The sequence below is a fragment of the Podarcis bocagei genome (assembly GCF_964188305.1).
Source record: "Podarcis bocagei genome assembly, chromosome: 8".
In the NCBI taxonomy this organism is placed as follows: Eukaryota; Metazoa; Chordata; class Lepidosauria; order Squamata; family Lacertidae; genus Podarcis; species Podarcis bocagei.
Genome location: NC_138133.1, coordinates 57917184 through 57941101, shown reverse-complemented (window position 1 = coordinate 57941101; position 23918 = coordinate 57917184). Strand labels below are relative to the sequence as shown.

The window sequence follows — 23918 nt, the reverse complement described above, 5'->3', positions numbered from 1 at the left end:
GATACACTTGTATAGGACATTTCACAGAAACTCTGATGTCCTTAAACAGTTGCATCAACCATTCACAATCCATGAGTGAAAATGACAGAGCATTGAGTTCTGCTTCACAGGAACTTAGGCTCACTGTCGTCTGCTTCTTGCACAGCCAGTCAAACAGGCAGTGGTTGTACATGTAGCATACTCCAGAAGTGCTTGTACCATCTGTGGTGTCACTTCCAAAACTTGCATCTGCAAAGATTTCAAGACCTCCAGTCTTCTGACTGGTGAACCTCAGCCTGTAGTGCAAAGTCCCTTTCAAATAGCGGGCTATGCGCTTCAGAGCTTTCCAATCCTGAACAGTAGGATTGTTAGCATGTCTGCTAAGCAGGTTAGTGCTTACAGCTAGGTCTTGAACATCTAGCAATGAAATTCAACTTGCCTAGAATGCATCTGTACAGCGTTGTGTCAGAAAACGCTTCAGCAGTACTATCTACCTGGTAACCTGTCACCATCGGTGTGTCTTCTGGGTTTGCATCAACCAAATTCAACCTGGTTAATACACCAGCAATTTTCTATGTTTGGTGTACCAGAAAATTACCTGCTTGGTCCCTCTCCACCTGCAGAGAAAGATAGTTGGATACCTCACCAAGATCCTTCATGTCAAAGTGCTCCTTCAGCTGAGCTAGGGTGCTTTGGTACAAAGCCTGATTCTTCCAAAACATCAGAAGATCATCAACAAAACATAAACAATACAGTTTGTTTTGCCCCTCCTCCTTGACAAACACACATGGATCAGCTTTGTTCTGGTGAAAACCTAGAGAAAGCAACGTCTCAGTGAGTTTCGTGTTCCAACACCTGGCACTCTGCTTGAGACCATATAAGGATTTCCGCAGTTTACAGACCATTCCCTTCTGTATCTGGATTCCATCAGGTGGAAGCATAAACAGCTCCTCCCCCAAAAACCCGTACAAAAAAGCTGTATTAATGTCATGATGGGAAACATGCAGTTTCTCCTCCACAGCAATCTTGAGCATCAGCCGAATGCTCTCATATTTGATGGTGGGTGAGTAGATCTTGTGGTAATCCTGTCCTGGTACCTGTGAAAAACCTCTGGCAACCAATCTGGCTTTGTGTCTGACAACCTTGCCATTCTGGTCTGTCTTGGCCTTGAAGACCCATTTGCTGCCAACCAGTCTCATCCCTGGGACTACCGGTACCAGTTCCCAAGTTTGGTTCCTATTCAAGGAATCAACTTCAGCCTTCATGGCATTAAGCCAAGGCTCAGCATCTTTCGAGGTTAACTCCTGAACCTCTTTGAAGCTTCTCTGAGCTACACCTTCTCTGAGCTACTAAGAACAGCAGTTGCCGTCTTAGCAAATTCATCAGCAAATCTCTTTGGAGGTTTGCCCTTCGTGGCTCTCTCAGATCTGCATACTAGACGCAAGTCTTCTGGACTCATCTCCTCTTTCTTAGGAGAAAAGTGACCAATGGTGAACAGTGGTTCTTCCAGTTCATTGTCAGATGCATCAGATGGTCTGACTGAGGCCTTTGCGCTCTTGTAGTCTGCTGTGTCATCACTGTCGCTGACATCAGCAGCAGCGCCGCCCACTGAGCTAGAATCCAAACTCTGATCATCATCATCATCCTCAGCTTCCTCAGCATCATCTGCTTTTTTCACATCACCTTCATCTTCCTCTGGGTAACTCTGGAAAATTCCCACATTCCCCCCCCCCCACTTAGGATTGTACTCAACACTCTTTGTGAACTTAATGGACTTAGAGTCAGTCATCCATACCCTGTATGCACCTTTTTCGTACCCCATGAACAAACCATGTGCCCCATGCTTCCCAAGCTTGTTGCTTTGTGGGGTGTGTACCCACATGTCAGAACCAAAGATTCTCATGTGCTTGACGCAAGGTTTCTTACCAAACATCTTCTCATAGGGAGTACAACCAATAGGTGATGACAATCTGCGATTAAAAGTGTAAACAAAATTCGACAGAGCCTCCCCCCAAAACTTATCAGGGAGATTGGCATCATGCAACAAGGTTTTCAGTCCTTGCAGCAACGTTTGATTTGCTTGCTCCGCAAGCCCATTCATCCATGACGATCTAGGCGTTGACAAGTCATGCTGGATTCCCTTCTCAGTCAGGAAAGCTTCAAACTGCTGAGAAGTGAACTCCCCGCCCCAATCAGTAAAGAGACAGCCGATACGTTTACTGTGAACATTCTCCAACCAAGCACAGAATGCCTTGAACCTAGGAAACGCTTGCGATTTCTGCTCGAGCATAAACACATGAATGTACCTGGGAAAAGAATCAATTAGAACCATGAAGTACCTTGCTCCACCCAAAGAGGGCGCAAGTGGACCAACCAGGTCTGCGTGGACTAGCTGGTAGGGTTTGGAAGCCTGCCTGCTAGACTCCTTGCCTTTCGGAGCAACCTTCACCTTGTTCTCTGCACAAGATACACATTTCATGTGAAACTTACAGGGTTTGATGTTCAAACCCTCAACCAACTCTGGCATCTTGGCCAGTGCCTGCCAAGACATGTGACAAAACCTTCTGTGTGCATCATGAATACATCCTGCATGAAGAACTTTGTTAGTTTGTGCAACACAACAAGAATCAACATTAGACACAGCAACATCACCTTTGTCATCATAAGTTAAACAGAACAAGCCATCCATAAACTTTGCATGCAAAATGTCCTCTTTGCCTTTTCCGATGACACAGATGCTCCTCTTGAAGGAAATCTCAAAGCCACACCCAATCAGCTGTGGGACACTGAGCAAATTGTCTGCAGCACCTGGAACATAAAGTACATCTTTGATGGTTGTGTGCAGACTTGCCAGTTTCACAGTCCCTTCTCCTGCAATTCGTAACGTCTTTCCGTCAGCCAGGTGGATCTCACCATCTTGAGGTTTGAAGGAGATAAAAAGATGCTTATCTTTTGCCAAATGGCGGGTGTATCCTGAATCCACAATAAATCTGGCCTTGGCCTTTGGAGCAGCTTTTGCAGCAAGCAAAACCTTGTTTTTCACCGGCGTGGGCTTTTGCTGCTTGCCCCCCTGCTCCTGGCCATCAGACTTGCCTTTAGCCTTTGGTGAAGCTGTGCCAGCAAACAAAGCCTTGTTTTCCACTGGCGTGGGCTCTTCACCCCCCTTCTGCTCCGGGCCATCTGCAGGCATCTGTCTCTGTTTACTTCTGGCCTTCCGGTATCTGTGAGGATGACCTTGGCTCCCATGAGAAACAGAGCTCTCAGCTGCCGACTCCTTGGCTCCCCCTGGAGGCTGGAATGCTGCCTGGGATGACATCACAGTCAGCTCCCCCTGCAGCTTGCAACCGGTGCCCTCGGCAACCCTGCATACACTCTCATTCTGGGAAACAGCCAGGACCTCCGATGCAGTCAAACTCTGGGCTGGGATGACCGGCAGATGAGCTACCTTCAAAGCATTCCACATCTGACGTGCTGTAGCATTGCCAGCCAGCGTTTTAATTTCCTCCAGAGAGACGGATAAGACTATTACGTCTATGGCCTTTAAATCTTGGGCCTTCCATCTATCTGTCAGAGGAACTGGAGGGGCCTCACACACAGTATGCCACACTCCAAACTGTCGTAGTAAACTCTCACACCACACAGCCCAGGTCTCATAATTGTGGCCATTTAGCTTTGGGCACTGAGCAGCTTCAGAAGTTTGGAAAAACTCCATTCCAGCTCTTTACTTGAGCCGTGAGTCTTTTGCACTTCAGAGACTTCTTATCTCGGCAGCTCATTAATGACGAAGCCTCTGTTTGGCTCGACTCCCAGGCCATTTAAGCCAGCCGGACATCAAAGCCTCTTGCTGCGGCAACAAAAAGCCTCACTTTCGCTTTTCCCCCACATACCTCTCAGCAGTCTGTCGCAGTCTTACTCTCCTGTAAGTGCTGTGAATCTGGGCCCGAACCTGCTATTTCTGGAGCTCGTGTCGCTAATTGCTGATACTGCGTGTCTACGGGAGATCGATGGACGTCCGGAGGCGATGTGGGGCCATGATGGACTTTGTCTCCCTGGCAGTATCCCAACAGTATGAAAGTAAAACAGAATCTAGCAAAAATGTGGACGATACTAAGTTTTTCATTTAAATTTCAATACTGGCTAATTAGTTTACATCATGCGCTGTCATTCCCTTAAAAAAACACAAAACCTCTGCATTTTCCAAAGTACTGTTATATTTCAAAACAACTAGCTTGTTTGACAGCACATTACAGTATACCAGAATGCTATCACAACCAATTTAGGCAGGCTTATGAAAGTGACACAAATAGTTCCTTGACGTGTTTCAATCTATGTTACTTCAGCTTACCGTAACAGTGCTATTTTCCTGCATTTTTCTATGCCCTTTATTCCTTGGTCTGCATTTATTTATTTTGCTTTCTTTTGACACAGCGTCCTCATATCTGATCTGCAAAAAGCAGTAGAAAAGCAAAGTGGTTTGGGGTCATCCAGGAATCGTAGATCATTACCAGGATACAGCTATGAAATATATCATTCACTGGAGGAAGTAGGTAACATTAAAATGGTATCCCATGTATTCGCAAGTGCATGTCCTGGGGAATTAGCAAACTTGTGTTATTTCTAGAACCTTTTAAATAACCTTTAAAAAATATGCAAACTAGGAAACTCTATAATACACATTGAAAACACTTTAAGGGATTCCTAGCCTTTGCAATATTGTGCTGGTTTTTCATTGTCATATATGATAAGTTTACCAGATATTTTTTTCAATGAATCCTGGGACACTTTTCAATTTCAATGGATTTTGTATGGGGGCTGATTTGTAAATCCGGGGACTGTCCCCGGGAAATGGGGATGTCTGGTAACCTTAATATATGATTCAAATTAATATATGATTCAAATTAAAAAATGATTCAAATTAAAAAGATGCATCTTGTCTCTTTTTATTTTTGTTTTTTTCAGATTCAGAGTTGGATGTATCACCTGAACAAAACTCATTCAGATCTTGTCCACATGTTCAGTGTTGGCAAGTCATATGAAGGAAGACCACTTTTTGTGCTAAAGGTAAAATAAAATTGATAAAATGTTTGTGAAGTTATTGGCATATAATGCTGTAGGGCCACCCCAATCTTTGAGTGGTGCAAAATTGCAGTGGTTTCATGTGCTAACCTGGGGTTCGGTTTCCTTGGAATGAGTGACGGCGGAGACTGTAGTGTCTTTATGATATATGGTTTATTTACACATGCATATATACAACCGAAGTACAAAAAGGGTTCCTCCTGAGAGGTTCAGGATTGAAAATTGCGGGTGTAATTGAGTCCCTGTTGAATCCAGGAACTCAGATGCCTATTGAATCAGGCATACAGCCTACCCAACCCACTAAACTCACAACAATAAACATGAATGGCCAAGGAAATTCCACCTCTAGGAACATAGAATCATAGAGTTGGAAGGAAGCCTGATATGTAATTCTTTTGAAAGTGTTCAGAAGGAGGGGAAAACATACCATCAAATTTTATTTTGTAAGATAGTAGAGCCAGGAGCCAAAGAATTGTGAAACTATTTCCGTGAGTCCAGTAGGAGATTTAAGCTTGTTTCTGCTCTTGCTGCTTCCTCCTGCGCTGCAAAGTTAAGTTCTTTTGGAACTATCAAAAGCAGTTTATGGTGCTCAGCCGTTTAAAGAAAAAGGAAAAAAGGAAACAATTCCACACAAGGGTTTGACACAAGTAGTAGTTTGGACGCTGGCCTGTGTTTTTTGTTTTTGTTTTCTCCTCACTTATGCACATTTACTATTGCAGCTCGGCAAAAGATCACGCCTTTACAAGAAAGCTGTCTGGATAGACTGTGGAATCCATGCAAGAGAATGGATTGGACCAGCATTTTGCCAGTGGTTTGTGAAAGAAGTAAGGATCAATTCCTCTGTTGTATTTTGGAATTAGGAAATTGTAAGTCCGTCGCATTCAGTTTGCTGCCTTTGTATCTGGAACTTATTTGTAATGGTTAACTAGGGTGAAGGTAGCCGTATCTGTCAGAAGCGAGCCGAGGCTAGGGTGCTCTCAAACCTTAACCTTTGACAATATTGCTAGCAGCCATAATGCAGCTTAATCTGCTATCAGCCATTTCCTGCATAGATAAAGATGAAGCGCCCTGGTACATCCCAGTGAATAACTCCACTGCCATTGTGACTAGCTGATTTCTTGACTTAGGACAGCGGGGGTTGGCACTTACCGCTGGGCCTGGCCTGCAGTGCACTTGATCCACGTGTCTCTCCTGGGAGTGAAGTGGTGGCTTGGGGTCCTACGCTGCCCGAAACAGCAGCATGGGGCTTGCGTCCGCCAGGCAGACTCTGTGGGCGGCTCGCTGCGTCACCCCCCTGGGCGGATTGCTGCGGTGTCCCCGTGGGTGGCTCGCCCCACCCCTGCCGCTCCTGGTGCCAGAGCAGCTAGCTACGCCCCTGCACACAGTAATGTAGCTCTTACATGTTGCTCTCTGTGCACTGATATGTGGCAAATCTTCCAGTCCTTTTGAGATGTATGATGGTTGGGGAGCTGAGCTAGGGCTAGGAAGACCATGGTTCAAATTTCTACTCAGCTATAATGCTCACCAAATGACCATGGCTCAGACATTGTCTTGCAGCTTAACCTTATCTCACAGGGTTATTGACAGGATAAAATGGTTTGGGATAGGGAGCCTTGCACACCTTCTCACTTCCTTGGAGAAAGGAGGAGATAAAACTGTAATAAATATGAAATATGTTCAGCAATGATTAGCTTGCTAAGCATTCATTTAAAAGATAGGGTGCAGTACCTGCTGTTGCCACAGTGAGGCATGCCATACATGCTTTTGCAAATAACTATGGCAGTTTCCTCTTTGCCATGACATTGTGTGTTTATCTACTACAAAACAATACAAGGAATACAAGAGAAGACTAAATATAGCATAACTGGAAGGTGTACAGCAAGAATGGCTAACCGTTGGCCCTCCGGCTGTTATAGGACTACAACTCCCATCACCCATCACATTCTCAGAGTGGTTCAAGTGCCGATCTCTCTTCCCAGGGAGTTCTGGGAACTGTTGTTCTGTGAGGGGAATAGGGGGTCTCCTAACAACTCTCAGCACCCTTAACATACTACAGCTCCCAGAATTCTTGGGGGAAGTCATGACTACTAAAGTGCTGCCATTATATGTATGGTGGGAATGTGCCCTAAATCTAGGGTCTAATGTTACCTAGCTGCACCATTGTGCTGGAGATGTCAGTTGAACGCTGTTTCTGGCAGCTAAAAGCTATTTTGCATTTTATAAAAATTGTACTCCTCAGCATTTCCTTTGGATGAACCAAGTTGCTGTGTCTCTCTGAGAGTGCAATATTCCATAATTTCCAGTACAGTGGTACCTTGGGTTAAGTACTTAATTCATTCTGGATGTCTGTTCTTAACCTGAAACTGTTCTTAACCTGAAGCACCACTTTAGCTAACGGGGCCTCCTGCTGCTGCTGCTGCTGCTGCTGCTGCCGCGCCGCCGGAGCACGATTTCTGTTCTCATCCTGAAGCAAAGTTCTTAACCTGAAGCACTATTTCTGGGTTAGCGGAGTCTGTAACCTGAAGCATATGTAACCTGAGGTACCACTGTCCCACAAATATACCAATATCTCTAACCTTGCTGCAGAAAGTGCGAACCTAGTCAGTTCCCTTATGTAACAAGTCATGCTATGAGCTTTTTATGATTAAAACAGGTGTTTTTTTAATTCAGTTATATATTGTTTTCAGTTTCACATGCAATCATTACGGGACATGGCAACTGAATTTAATTCTGAATGAAAAACATTCATGAACATAAATGAAGTTTTATAAACCTGATTTGGGGGGGCGGGGGGGGGGAGATGGGCTTCACAGTAGAAGCTCCTGCATGAAGGAATTTTCAAACAACCATCACCAGACTGCTGTGAAATTATTAATCAATGGGGCATAGACACCCCAGAATCCATTAAGTTTTAATGCTCTTCCATGTATTTTACTTGCAAATATGAATTGTTGCGAGGCAAATATACTTCTGTATGCCATAATGAATCAGTTCAGCATCCATGGATCATAGTAGTGCTCAGACCCTGTAGACTGCAGTAGTAGACCTAGTTATCTGCAGATTGTTAGCTGTGCTCTTAAATCTCTATCTCCTTACTATTTTATTTGTTGACCTAGGCCTGACTCAGGCTGGAGTGGGAGCTGCTTCCAGGTCATCTGGTTCCATGTTGCCCAATAATATCTGATGACAGGAACTAGGTTAATGGCACTGGAATGATGGGGTTTTTTACGCCATTCCAGAATAGTGGACTTTGGCAACAAAGAAGTAGAGTTTCTTTTTAATGGCATTATCCTAGTACGAGGGGATGCCTGTCTTAGTAGAACTTTGCTTGAGCACCAAAGTCTATCTGAGCTCTAGCATGCCTTATGTTTCTAGTCCTGCTCTGCAGTTCCGATTATTACTTCGTGTGTCCCCCCCCCCAAGCTTTTATATATATATATATATATATATATATATATATATATATATATATATATATTTGCTTTCGTAGATTTTCACGGGTACAGGAATGTAGGTTTTGGTGTCTTCGGGTGTCTTCCCGTGTAAGAGTTGGGGTGTCTAGGCGACGTTTCGACGAGGTCTCACTCGTCATCTTCAGGCTGGTGCTTTCGGCTTCTTGTTACTAGAACAGAGCAGGATCTCAGTGTTTGAGTTCCTATAAATACTGTGGAGGGGGTGTGGTGTATAGCCTCCAACGTTCTGGGCAGAGAGGGAGTTCCCAGGTTAGTGTGCCTTTTCTTCTTTTGTTCATTAATTACTTGAGGGATATCTTGAGTGATTTCTTGAGTGATATTCTGAGTACCACTTAGGAGGGTCATTAGGTGTGGATTAGTTGCTAAAGCTTTCGTGTCTTGACCTCTTGAGCTTGTGAAGAGTTTTTCTGAGAAGATGGCTGTACTGCACTTAGTTGTGCTCTGGCTTGGCTTCGTGTATAGGGGCGAGCTGTGGTTTTGTGCCCTGTGCCAGCCAGATCTGTGTAGGGATTGCAGGGGGGTGCAGCATCCGGAGGTGCCACTATGGTTTGGCTACTGGATGGTGTCTGTAATTTATCTGTGGAGAGGGTCTGGGTTTGGGTCTGGTGTGGTTGATTGGAGATGGCGTTCTGTGTGCCTCTGGTTCTGGTGTCGGTTTTTGTGGGGAGGGCTAATTTCCAGATGTCTGGCAGGCGGGACGTGTCGTCACGCTTGTTCATGTTGTGAGGGTGTTTCTCTATCTCGATGGCTTCCATGATTATTCTCTTGTGGTGATGTTCCATGTTAAAGAGCAATTTGGAATCTGCAAAATTAATTTCGTGTCCTGTTTCTTTCATGTGTTGGTAAAGAGAGGAAGTTTTTTCTTCTTTTTTGACGGCATTCTTGTGTTCTGCGATACGTGCATTTATTCGTCTGTTTGTTTGTCCAATGTACGTGGCTGGGCAGACTTTGCAGGGTATTTCATAGACCCCTTGGTTTTCTAACTGGATTTTATCTTTGGGGTTTCTGAGGATATTGGCTATTTTTTTGGTTGGTGCAAAAGGCTGTTTTGATATTGTGTTTATGGAGGATTTTGCTAATTTTATCTGTAGTGCCCTTGATATAAGGAAGGAGGGCCATGCCATTGTTTTCTTCTGTGTCTTGGTTTTTGGGGGGTGTTTCTTTTTGGATTAGCTTTTTGGATTATACACACACATATTTAAAACCACTAAGGCATTTAGCCAAACCATAGTGGCACCTCCGGATGCTGCACCCCCCTGCAATCCCTACACAGATCTGGCTGGCACAGGGCACAAAACCACAGCTCGCCCCTATACACGAAGCCTGCCCAGCCACGTACATTGGACAAACAAACAGACGAATAAATGCACGTATCGCAGAACACAAGAATGCCGTCAAAAAAGAAGAAAAAACTTCCTCTCTTTACCAACACATGAAAGAAACAGGACACGAAATTAATTTTGCAGATTCCAAATTGCTCTTTAACATGGAACATCACCACAAGAGAATAATCATGGAAGCCATCGAGATAGAGAAACACCCTCACAACATGAACAAGCGTGACGACACGTCCCGCCTGCCAGACATCTGGAAATTAGCCCTCCCCACAAAACCGACACCAGAACCAGAGGCACACAGAACGCCATCTCCAATCAACCACACCAGACCCAAACCCAGACCCTCTCCACAGATAAATTACAGACACCATCCAGTAGCCAAACCATAGTGGCACCTCCGGATGCTGCACCCCCCTGCAATCCCTACACAGATCTGGCTGGCACAGGGCACAAAACCACAGCTCGCCCCTATACACGAAGCCAAGCCAGAGCACAACTAAGTGCAGTACAGCCATCTTCTCAGAAAAACTCTTCACAAGGTCAAGAGGTCAAGACACGAAAGCTTTAGCAACTAATCCACACCTAATGACCCTCCTAAGTGGTACTCAGAATATCACTCAAGTAATCACTCAAGATATCCCTCAAGTAATTAATGAACAAAAGAAGAAAAGACACATTAACCTAGGAACTTCCTATCTGCCCAGAACGTTGGAGGCTATACACCACACCCCCTCAACAGTATTTATAGGAACTCAAACACTGAGATCCTGCTCTGTTCTAGTAACAAGAAGCCGAAAGCACCAGCCTGAAGATGACGAGTGAGACCTCGTCGAAACGTCGCCTAGACACCCCAACTCTTACACGGGAAGACACCCGAAGACACCAAAACCTACATTCCTGTACCCGTGAAAATCTACGAAAGCATATATATATATATATATATATATATATATATATATATATATATATATATATATATATATGAGAAGGGTTCAGGATGGTTCCTATGGGTTTTTAATTACAAACATTACTTTGATTATTCTTTTGCCCATTCATAGGCTCTCCAGACCTATCAAAGTGACCCAGCCATGAGAAGAATGTTAAATCAACTGTATTTCTACATCATGCCTATTTTTAATGTGGATGGATACCATTTTAGCTGGACCCAGGTAAGTCATGTTTCCAGCATTAAGGTGTTAGTAGAGTTAGAATTCAGTATATATTTTTACTGATAGCCTCCTTGTAGTGCAGTGATAAAACTACTAGCACATTGCAGGATCTGGAATGGTTTAAAATTGAATGGGGGGGGGCTGCATGTTGAGATTTCTGCATCGCCGGGGGTTGTACTAGATGATTCCTAGGGATCCCTTCCAACTCTACAATTCTGTGATTCTACGAATGCTGTCAAGTACAGGTAATTTGCAACATGCTTGCATTTAACTTGTGCACATTCAGCTTTATGCACTTGGCCAAAGTAAAAAATAAGGAAGATGGCGGACATCCAGGAACAAGGACTTTGGCAATCTCACCCACCGCTGAACCCAATGTGTTTTGACTATACACAGTTCTGGCTTTACAGACTATGCCTGGAACTTAACCCCAGCATAAGTTGAGAGCCGCCTGTGTTTCAAAATATGTGTTTGGGGAGGGAGTTCATGAAGTATCTTTACAAGAATTTGTTAATATGCACATGATGCTTTTTTTACCAATATATATGTTGTATTTCCATGTTCTAAACAATTATGGATAGGATCGATTTTGGAGAAAAACAAGATCAAAGAATTCAAGATTCCGTTGCCATGGCGTAGATGCCAATCGTAACTGGAAGGTGAAATGGTGTGGTAAGTCTAGAATTAGCCTGTATTTGAATTAGCAAGCTATGGAGCCATTTTATTATCTAGGATATTAAATTGCACTGCAAATTTTTATAGGATATGGTCCAGGTTGCGAAGCAAACCAAACCATGGTTAATGGTTTTACTATGAACACAGAGATCAGTCACACTTCACTCCTCACCTGGTGCAAGCAGAAAGAAAGAAGCAACAATCCCTGGCCTAGAATTACATCCATGCTTAAATGCAAGTCCCACTGGGGCAGCTCAGTCAGCCCCGCCCTTTCCCCCCGTATTCCACTGGCAGTGTGCGTATGTGGCGGGTGTGGGAAGGGACACTGATGCAGGATAGAATGTCCCTATTTTTATTTGAGGAATGTTGGGGGATATGCCATCGGACTTTGCAGTTTAGCGCTGTAGGCCTCAAAATGAAACTAGATGTAGGCATAATAACCCACTAGAGAACTACAAAGTTTTGTGGGTTTCAAATAATTGATGTGAGCAGTGCTAATTTTCCTAAAAAAATGTTTAGGGGTACTATCATTTTCCTGCTGTTGTTTAGTCATCTAGTCGTGTCTGACTGTGACCCCATGGACCAGAGCACGCCAGGCACTCCTGTCTTCCACTGCCTCCCGCAGTTTAGTCAAACTCATGCTGGTAGCTTCAAGAACACTATCCAACCATCTCGTCCTCTGTCGTCCCCTTCTCCTTGTGCCCTCCATCTTTCCCAACATCAGGGTCTTTTCCAGGGAGTCTTCTCTTCTTATGAGGTGGCCAAAGTATTGGAGCCTCAGCTTCAGGATCTGTCCTTCCAGTGAGCACTCAGGGCTGATTTCCTTCAGAATGGATAGGTTTGATCTTCTTGCAGTCCATGGGACTCTTAAGAGTCTCCTCCAGCACCATAATTCAAAAGCATCAATTCTTCGGCAATCAGCCTTCTTTATGGTCCAGTTCTCACTTCCATACATCACTACTGGGAAAACTCATTTTCCTACTCATATTGAAATACTGCCCCTCAATGAAGCCAAACTTAGATTCACAAAATGTTTAGGGGTATGCATACGCCTGCGTCCCCCCAGAAAAAAGCACGGTATGTGACTAATCAGCAGCCCATGTATGCAATTAATAAAAATTATAATAAAATTTATTACCTTACCATTTGTATAGCGCTTTCAAGTGTTCAAAGTGGTTGACGTTTATTATTTAGCTGTAATACATGCAACATCCCTGTAAAGTCAAGTCACTATTGCTATTACCTTCCATATTGCAGATGGGAAGGCTGAAGCCAAGAGCGAGAGTAGATTGCCAATGGCTACCTACTGTGTTCAAAATGAGAGATGAGATTCAAAGCAGGAACTTCCTGATTCACAGCTCCACATCTTAGGCCCATTCTAATTAATTCATACTTAATTAGTTCATATTATAGCCTAAAGAAACTGAGAGACTGCCTCACGGTTGCCTAGTGAATCTATGCCAGTCCCTCTGGTCTCCTTCATTCCTTTAATCCCCTGTTGCACAACAAAACAGAAGAGAATGAAGTGAGTAAATTCTTTAATTCTGAAACTCAGTTGCCCTTTTTTTGAAGACATGAAGAACAGATTTGCATCTGGTTGGCTCTCTTATCTAGATATTGCTTGTTATTACATCAAATGTGTTCAACCCAGGCGGGAATTCATCCCTCATTTCAGTTAGTTTTTACCTTTCACATCAATATACACGTCCGTGCTTGCTCTGCTCAGATGGCACTCCCATGTGCATCCTTCCCCCCCCCAAACGTGCCGTCCTATAGATAGCTGATTCTTAGAACAGTCCTTTTTTTATGTCAGTGATTTTTCAGAAGTAAAATGGAGACATGGAACTGCTGCATATTTGCCCAAGGATACAATGCAAGCCAACAACTATGACAGAATTAGAGCTTGAAAGTCCTTTGCTCCGAATCCCATGAACATTTGTCATCTTACATTGCCTCTCTCAAAGAGACAAAAAAAAAACTGAACAGGGAAGTCATAGTTTGTATTATCTTGACCTGTTTTTATTCAGAAAAACAACCTTCACTCTGTGTTCTCATGGAGATGTCTTAGTTCCATCTCCAGTTTCCAGGCCTTGAAATTCTTAACAGGTGCCTGAGGGCAGGTAGGTTTTGAGCACGAATCCTGTTTTTGCATTTCTTCTGCACATGTTTGGCATTCAATGAGCGAGACTGTTTCTTTTCCTTTAAGGCAACATTTCTGTGTCAGCTCTGTTTCTCTTCCTTTCTGGCATAAGCACCTTGACACAGCGCCTACCTCTTGTGGCTCACTCCTTTCTCTAATGCAAGTAGGAATATCTCCAGATTTGGCTTTGCAGTCTATGGTACACATGGGATGGAGTTATTTGTTTCATTTGTGTCTCTAATTTTACTAGTGACATACATATAGGCACACCCAGACTGTTTATTTTTGAGAAGCTCAGTTGTAGATCATATGGTTTGAAAGCAAAAGGTCCCAGGTTTTAAATATACATTTTTTTTATTTTTATGGAAAACAACAACAACATAGAAGCTGGTAAATTCTTCTCTGGCACAAATCCAGATTTGGGGTCCAGGGTTTCTGGTATCTTGGGGCTAGGGGAGCTGGGGTTATAGTTTAGTGGTGGTGCTCTTCCACTGGCACTACTGGGCCCTAAGACTCTGTGTCTGAGTCTCTGGGTTTATGACAGAAGGAGATAATGCCATCTCTCTCAGCCTATATAGTTGGGACGTTACAGGTTATCCACTGTTCCATCTCTTTGCATCAATATGAAAGCCACTATCAAGTTTTTCAACCCATACGCTCTGTTTTCGTTCCTTCATCCATCTCAAGAAAGCACAACATATCGAGTTCACTTTAATGATTGTCTCCTGCAGTGAGAGATGAACAATTCGGCCATCTTCTGAAACAACCTTGTAGAGCAATTCTGTCATTTCCTGGATTTTTATTGTCTTGTTGTGACAGTAACTCTGGCATTCGACAATAGCTGACATTTACTGAATTCCTTTTTATCCTTCCCCACCTAAACTTGAAAACCTTATCTGAATGAAAAACATTAGATAATATAGTAATAATATAAAGAACTGCATAGCTGTGCATGGCAGCTAGCATGTCTCTTTTAATATTTGTGTTCCTCATAATTGCGGGGATCATAGAATCATAGAATCATAGAATCATAGAGTTGGAAGAGACCACAAGGGCCATCGAGTCCAACCCCCTGCCAAGCAGGAAACACCATCAGAGCACTCCTGACATATGGTTGTCAAGCCTCTGCTTAAAGACCTCCAAAGTAAGAGACTCCACCACACTCCTTGGCAGCAAATTCCACTGTCGAACAGCTCTTACTGTCAGGAAGTTCTTCCTAATGTTTAGGTGGAATCTTCTTTCTTGTAGTTTGGATCCATTGCTCCGTGTCCGCTTCTCTGGAGCAGCAGAAAACAACCTTTCTCCCTCCTCTATGTGACATCCTTTTATATATTTGAACATGGCTATCATATCACCCCTTAACCTCCTCTTCTCCAGGCTAAACATGCCCAGCTCCCTTAGCCGTTCCTCATAAGGCATCGTTTCCAGGCCTTTGACCATTTTGGTTGCCCTCCTCTGGACACGTTCCAGTTTGTCAGTGTCCTTCTTGAATTGTGGTGCCCAGAACTGGACACAGTACTCCAGGTGAGGTCTGACCAGAGCAGAATACAGTGGCACTATTACTTCCCTTGATCTAGATGCTATACTCCTATTGATGAGGCCCAGAATTGCATTGGCTTTTTTAGCTGCCGCGTCACACTGTTGGCTCATGTCAAGTTTGTGGTCAACCAAGACTCCTAGATCCTTTTCACATGTACTGCTCTCAAGCCAGGTGTCCCCCATCTTGTATTTGTGCCTCTCATTTTTTTTGCCCAAGTGCAATACTTTACATTTCTCCCTGTTAAAATTCATTTTGTTTGTTTTTGCCCAGTTCTCTAATCTGTCAAGGTCGTTTTGAAGTGTGATCCTGTCCTCTGGGGTGTTAGCCACCCCTCCCAGTTTGGTGTCATCTGCAAATTTGATCAGGATGCCCTTGAGTCCATCATCCAAGTCGTTGATAAAGATGTTGAATAAGACCGGGCCCAAGACAGAACCCTGTGGCACCCCACTAGTCACTCTTCTCCAGGATGAAGAGGAACCATTGATGAGCACCCTTTGGGTTCGGTCAGTCAGCCAGTTACAAATCCACTGAGTGGTAGCATAGTCAAGACCACATTTTACCAGCTTCTTTACAAGAATATCATGGGGCACCTTGTCAAATGCCTTGCTGAAATCAAGGTAGGCTACATCCACTGCGTTCCCTTCATCTACCAGGCTTGTAATTCTGTCAAAAAACGAGATCAGGTTAGTCTGACATGATACAGGATGATACAGGAATAGTACACAGAGATTCTATTGGTTCGATAGGAAATTGGAACAGCTGCTATCAGCTTAGCCTACCAAAGTTAAGTATACAATTTACCTGAGTCAGCTGCAAATCATAGCTAGTAAAAGAAGATTGAGGTTAATCATCCCATATATAAATGCTGTAAAATAATGATCACATCCATCTAAAAATAATAATTTATTGCTTTGTTTCTGTCTGAAAGAATCCTCTCCTGACTTTGTAACCTTAAGGAAGTAACCATCTGAGGTAGGCCATGCAATAACAGCTATATTGCATTGTGCCATGTTCTCAGGCAGTAGCAAATTGGTTTTGTGGCCCCATCAGAGAATCCCATCACGTATGAGTCTTGGAGTCTCTACTGCAACAAAGGAGCCATAAGTCAGTGTGACCCAGTCCTCAATTAGATCTTGTAACTACCATTTACAGCAGTGGTCAACAAACTTTTTCAGGAGGGGGCCGGTCCACTGTCCCTCAGACCTTGTGTGGGGCTGGACTATATTTTGGGGGTGGGAATGAACGAATTCCTGTGCCCCCACAAATAACCCAGAAATGCATTTTAAATAAAAGCACACGTTCTACTCATGTAAAAACACGCTGATTCCCGGACCATCCGTGGGCCGGATTTAGAAGGCGATTGGGCCGGATCTGGCCCTCGGGCCTTAGTTTGCCTACCCATGATTTACAGGTTGTGGCGGGGTGGTCATGAATAGAAGCATCCATACCTAACTTTCTCTAGCCTGGTATAAACTCAATTTCATCTGTGCTAGTTAACATCAGTAGCAGCAATAGGAGGTAAAGATAAGTCTTTTAACAGCTGCGAAATTAGCACTATGAATGAAGAACACCAATCCATTATATTGGCAAAGACCCAAAGCTGCCTCAAGAAAAGTTTTGGAAGAGCAGACTAGGCATCTAAACAGCTCAATTTGAACTAATGCGGGTCTTCTCAAGCCAGACAAGTCAATATGGGAATACTTTCCTGAAGCGAGAAGGTTTGAAAACAACTGAATTATAGCATTTGATAAGAAATTAGGAGATGATTCTCTTGAGTTAGATTACTTGGTGGCTGTCTGTTTAGCAGAGAGTATACCACATGCCCTCGCTACCAGAAAGTACCCATCTGAGCTCAGACAAAGATAATCTTTGCATTTTTTCACTGATGGCCATGAAGAGAAGTTCTTGTGTCTTAGTTCCTCAGACTATGCAAGTGCTATTTAGCTACTTCTGAGTTATTATGCTAATTATATAGCCTATTATACTTCATATTTTTAAGGATCGCCATGCAATGCTGGTTTTCATCCCCTTACTATTTAAAGTACATTTTATGCAAATGGTATTTATTAAAAAGGAGTGTTTAATAAGCCCCTTGTGGCAGCAAAAATGCAGCAGTCAAGGTCTCATTGTTATGCAGAATTCCTGGAAAAATATATTTTTATGTGTTAAACCCAAGCTAGTTACACAAAGAGCATAAAGGACATCATGCTAACCATTAACAGATCAGAAACTGGTAAACCTCCCTGTGATTAAGCCATGGTTAGTGTTTTGGGAATGTTGCATCTGCACTCCTGTGGTTGTAACATACATGCTGGTAGAAACAAAAACTCCATCCACTTCTGTTCTTTTAATTGGCATGGCTATTCTGAAGTATTGAAGCTACTACAAGAAAGGTTTCAGGCACTATCCAACCTGGTTTAAATAATGCCTTCAGTTTAAACAGCCTCAGTGGAAGGGCTTCAAGTTCTGATTTAGGCCAAATCCTTTGTCCAAACCGATAAGAAACACACCTGTGTGCAACTCAGTGTTGGAGGACAGAGCTGCTGTGTCACACAGCACCCCCCTGTGCCCATCTAAGTGAGCCTGTCTAACTCAGGTGCACTGTCCCTTTGCCAGGGTTGAAAGTGAGATTCAGCAGTCAGCCCATATATAATGGACTTCACCTTTGCCCAGCCCAATATATTTTGCTGCCTGAATGGTACCTCCACCATTCAATGTACAGAAACGCACTAGAATGGCAGTTCAATCTTACTTTCCACATGGGAAATAGGATAATGTCCTCCAGTGCACCTGAAGACAGTAGGATAGTTATGGGGGTGCAGGACAAGCCATGTGGCTCACACCACTCTGTCCTCCAGCAGCTCCTTCTGCTGCCCACCAGCATTTGCTGAAAGATGCTGTTACCTTACTCTCCCTAACGTCAGCCCTGCCTTAGCCTCAGGCAGCAAAATGGTTTTGGCCAACTGGTCCTTTCTATTCCTTTGTTTTGTTTTGTTCAAGAGAGTTTATTTTAATAAAAATAGAGCCCAGCATGATATCTGTGGGCGTTTTCCTGGCTTGCGTCCAATTTAAATGTTGTTGGTTTAATTTGGGCTTCTTTTTCTTTTCAACACGCAGATGAAGGGGCTTCCACCCACCCCTGCGACGACACATACTGTGGTCCTTTCCCTGAATCTGAGCCAGAAGTGAAGGCTGTAGCTCACTTTCTTCGCAAGCACCGGAAGCAAATAAAAGCTTACCTGTCCTTTCATGCGTATGCCCAGATGTTGCTGTATCCCTACTCTTACAAGTATGCGACTATTCCAAATTTCAGCTGTGTGGTAAGTATAGGGTTTGAAGAATTTTGAATCCTTGCAGATCACTTTGAATTTGAAGAAAGTACCGTACTTTTTCATGTATAAGACAATGTTTTTTTATTTTAAAGTTATGTTAAAAAATTGGGGGTCGTATTATACTCGGATAGTGCATAGGGGGGACATGGGATTGGTTGCTGTCGCGAGCCGGAGATTGGGCGTGTTATTGGTGGCTGCAGCAAGGGGTGGTATTTACTAGCTGTCGCTGCGGGCGATTGGAGGGGACAGATGATGGGCGACTTGCAATGTGTGCGAGTGGCAGCATATGTCAGGCAGGTGAGGAATTTCTGGATTCCCCCTAAAAAAAGCTCAGCAACTCTGGGCAATCTCCCCCCCCCCCAATTTTCTTAATTTGGAGTTCCCAAAAATAGGGGGCGTCTTATACTCACCTCACAGAGTGTTTGTTGTGGGAGAGGAAGGGAAAGGACATTGTTAGCCGCCTTGAGACTCCTTAAAAGGTAAAGGGACCCCTGAACATTAGGTCCAGTCATGACCGACTCTGGGGTTGCGGCCAGCATGACTAAGCCGCTTCTGGCGAACCAGAGCAGCGCACAGAAACGCCGTTTACCTTCCCGCCCAAGAGGTACCTATTTATCTACTTGCACTTTGTGCTTTCGAACTGCTAGGTGGGCAGGAGCAGGGACCGAGCAACGGGAGCTCACCCCGTCACGGGGATTCGAACCGCCGACCTTCTAATCAGCAAGTCCTAGGCTCTGTGGTTTAACCCACAGTGCCACCCGCGTCCCTGGGACTCCTTAGGGTAGTGATAAAGCGGGATATCAAATCCAAACTCTTCTGCTGCTGCTGCTTGGTGTGTGGCTCTCAGTTCAAAGTAGTTATACTTCATATTTATGCATGGGCATATCATGCAATGTAATTGTTATATGATCAGTAATGAATACAATAAGCAATTTGCTTCATTTGAGGATCCAAGAGAGATAGTGCAAAACATCAGGAGTGTTGCAGAAAGATTTTGTGGCGCCGGGTCTGACAGGAGTTAGATGAGTGCCCAAAATACTGTGACAAAGGCAGCCAGGGATTTAAAAAGCCAATCAAAAATGCCCATGTGTACTTAACTTGAGGTTAGACTCTGTTTCCTTGCCTCCTTAAACTTCAGTCAATGCTTTCACTATCCATATAGCTATGCTAATAGCTGTTCTATGGGAAGAGAATGTATTATGGGAATTGCTAGGCAACAGATTACGTGCTCTCAGTCAGTGCTACTTGCAGTTGAGAAGGGAACCTCTGAAGCAATGCAACTGATTGCTTGGTCTAAGAATATTTTGAAGGATACCAAAAACATGTGAGCCAAAGAGGTGCATCGGAGATCATTTGCAATATCACAGAGGTGGCCAGAGCATCATTCTTGGACCAAAGTCAGGGCTTGGTGCAAGAGAGCACCTGCTCTTCTTCATACTTGGCAAGGTGGAGACTGTTTGGTCTCCAGTGGATCCCCTGTATTCTATGCACATTCTCTGTTCAGTAGCAAATTGCAGCACGGCATGAGGCACAGCAGGAGAACAACACCCTCATGTCAAGAGATATGTCAAAAGGCCATGTCACTCTGTTTTCACATTGGTGGTGAGGAAGAAGGAAACATGATGGAGAACTGCAATGAAAGGTCACAAGCCATCAAGTGCACTTGCACAAATATCAAATACCCAAGGACAAGGCAGTTGCACAGAAAACAAAAGAAAGGCGCATTTACCCATGCCGTCAACAACCATGTAAGATGTGATCTCAGTTTATTGTGAATGGCGCTGAGCTGCAAAGCAGAATCACAAAGGATTTCCTTTCCGTTTCCATCCCCGGAGGCAAACTTCACAAGCACCAGATCCTCAGATTTATTTTGCATGTTGAGATTGGCCAACAGATGAAAGCTTTACCATGGGCTTCAGTATTCAGAAATGAGGGGACTCTTTAATAATTCCTGAGCTGAAGGCAAACAGCCTTCTGTCCAGCATACTAGACGGAACTGTGCAGCCAGCCACTCTTTGAATTAGTGCACTAAATTATTTAGGGCCTTGAAACTGGAGAAAAGGATACACAACTCCCCACATTTAAGTCTTGTCTTTGACTGCGTTTTACAGCACAGACATGTTCATGTGTAGTCTATTTCAGCCTTTTGGGGAGATGGTTATTTAATTTATAAAACTATTTGTTTCAGTAACCATGGTCAGGGGATCTGAAGTGAAGTTGTATGACAGTGGGATTGAGGTGGGATGGGACCCTAAGGGTCATCAGTATCATGGGATAGGGTTTGTCGAGGATTCACAGCAATGATGCTCTCAGGAGCAAACTTGCAATAAAAGTCATTTTATTTTGTTTAAATATAGAATTAAAAGGTATTCACACAGAGTGGTGCATGCTCTAGTTATCTCTCACTTGGACTACTGCAATCTGCTCTGTGTGGGGCTACTTTTGAAGGTGACCCGGAAACTACAACTAATCCAGAATGCGGCAGCTAGACTCGTGATTGGGAGTGGCTGCCGAGACCACATAACACCGGTCTTGAAAGATCTACATTGGCTCCCAGTACGTTTCTGAGCACAATTCAAAGTGTTGGTGCTGACCTTTAAAGTCCTAAATGGCCTCGGTCCTGTATACCTGAAGGAGTGTCTCCACCTCCATCATTCAGCCCAAACACTGAGGTCCAGTGCCGAGGGTCTTCTGGCAGTTCCCTCACTGCAAGAAGCCAAGTTACAGAGGGCCTTCTCGGTAGTGGCACCCGCCCTGTGGAGCGCCCTCCCACCAGATGTCAAAGAGAAAAAGAACTCCCAGACTTTTAGAAGACATCTGAAGGCAGCCCTGTTTAGGGAAGCTTTTAATGTTTAATAGACTATTGTATTTTAATATTTTGTTGGAAGCCACCCAGAGTGACTGGGGAAACCCAGCCAGATGGGCGGGGTATAAATGAATTATAATTATTATTATTATGTAAGAAGTCCTACTCACAGCAGACCCATTGAAGTTAATGGACATGGCTAACTTAGGTTCATTGATTTCAGTGGGTTTCCTCTGAGTAGGACTTAGTTGAATACAAACCTTTATTTTTATTTATTATATTAATATCCCACCATGGAACTTGGGGCAGCATCACTCCCAGGCAGTCATTCATCCAGACACTGTTTCCAGTCATTCATCCAGACACTGTCTCAACAGAGACCTGAGCCGAAGCACAAAGTACTGGCATTTGGACAGTCACTACACACACACAAACACACATCCTTATCCTCAGAACACATCCAAAGGAGAAACCAGGGGTGCTTGAGGAATTTGATTTCTATAGATTCTGATGCAAATTGACACCTTCTGGATGAATGTATGAATTGGTATGTATTATCTTTCTGATTTTGCTCTTCTCCAAATTTGCAACAGCAGCAGAAAAATAATAATCAAATTCAGATAAATATGTATTTCAATACATATTTTGAGATAGAATAGGTTACTTCAATACATGTTTAAATATAAATGTTCATGCATTTTTGTAAATATATATATGAGATTAATGTGGAAACAGGACAAAATGAACCTTATGAATGAACATCTGCAGTACCGACATGGATCAGAAACAGACTGTTCTGTCCATCCCTGGTTTCCATATATGGATCAGCAATGCATAAAGTTAGTGACCTCTCATATGGCAACCTAGTTAACAGATGTGGAACTGCAGGCGCATCCCTATTTAGAAGCCTAGAATCTGTCTTCCCATGATAGCACAACAGAGCTCACTCAGCCTCCTGCTGCTTCTTCTTCTGTGGTTCCCTGTATGAGAATAGCACTTAGACCAGAGAATAAAACTTGGGGGGAGAAGAAAGAATGGGAATGCAGCTACTTCTGTCTCCACAGTCCATATTCTTCCACTACCATCAGTCCTGTCGCCATTTATAATATTTATAAATAAATAACTGTAATGAGCTTTACAGAATACAAGGGGACTGATCCCCACCTTGAGCTTAGAGTCTGACACAGAGAAAGCAACCAAGGAAGGATACAGGGTTCACAGGGAAAGAACATCCAGTTCTTTCGGCTGCACATGATTAGGCTGCAAGCTTGAATTCAGTGGGGCTTCCTCTATGTAAGCAGGGTTAGGATTACTTATTACAGGATAAGTTGCAGGAACTGTGATACATTATGGGTTGAGCCAAAGGCTTTGAATGAAGATGGTGGTTGTATCAGACAGGTGTTTTGGGAGGCGATTCTAAGTTTCCAGGGCAGCAAGGGAGAAAGGGTGGAGTCTTTTGAGGGAGGAGGAGAACTAGTTCAGACAGCAGAAGGTTGTGAAGCTGGAGAAGCAAAGGTCATGGGGAGGATGTACTGAAGGCCATGGAGGACTTTGAAAGCACAGTCAATAAGCTTGTGCTGGATCTGGGAGTGGACAGGAAGCCAGTGTAAGGTTTTCAATGAATGGCATCTCACAACCAGAGTGACAAATGAGGTGAATGGTTTTGGGAGCCAAACCTTGCTTGGGTGTGAGGGAACCAAGGTAAGGCAGCAGAAGACCAGAATGGAAATCATACTGCATAGAAAAATCTATTGGAACCGTTTTGTAATAGATGTGTGACAGAATGGTTGTTATCCTTGTGGGCACATAGCTACACATTTCTTCAACTATTTTACCTAGTACTGAATAAATTCCACCTATTTCTTCATGCCATGGCGGACATCTGCTGTGACTCTTCATAACTGTTACCGCCAGCTCTCTAGAGGTATCCAAAAATGTCAGCACATCTGGGCACTCTGTATATACTCTCTCATTTGATTCTTAAATGTAAAATATATAGCAATACAGAAGCAGAGTCTCAGCAGTTCCCTTATCTGTAACATCATAATTAAGTTTTTTGAAAGTTGGTTCCTGTCACAGACTGGCTGTTGCAACTGCAAAATATAATTCAGGGATATTTCTGCATAGTGAATGGTTCTTGTCAAGATAAATCCCTTTCTTTTTCATATCCTGGACAGAAACAACTCTGCTACTGAAATCACTTAAATATAATGATATTCTGAGTGTTTCAGTAAGCCCAGCCTTGTCGCTCTGGAACTGCATCTTGTTGACTGTGAAATGGATGAAGATTATCAGTAGACATCTGAAAAGTAGCCTTAATGGCATGAAGATCCTGGGAATCTGGGGCAGGTACCAGTGTACCACCACCACCACCACCTGTCAAAGTTAACC

The 23918-nt window shown here is 43.6% G+C and overlaps 1 protein-coding gene across 4 annotated transcripts in view; it reads left to right on the top strand.

The window, feature by feature from the left end:
- The window catches only part of CPA6 (carboxypeptidase A6), a 62263-nt gene that overhangs the window by 33038 nt on the left and 5307 nt on the right, over nucleotides 1–23918 (top strand). For all 4 annotated transcript variants that reach the window (XM_081204862.1, XM_081204861.1, XM_081204863.1 and 1 more), the window contains 6 exons: nucleotides 4408–4522; nucleotides 4939–5040; nucleotides 5775–5879; nucleotides 10924–11034; nucleotides 11616–11706; nucleotides 18507–18709. In XM_081204862.1, coding sequence (XP_081060988.1) covers nucleotides 4408–4522; nucleotides 4939–5040; nucleotides 5775–5879; nucleotides 10924–11034; nucleotides 11616–11706; nucleotides 18507–18709 — 727 coding nt within the window. The remainder of the gene's footprint in view (nucleotides 1–4407; nucleotides 4523–4938; nucleotides 5041–5774; nucleotides 5880–10923; nucleotides 11035–11615; nucleotides 11707–18506; nucleotides 18710–23918) is intronic.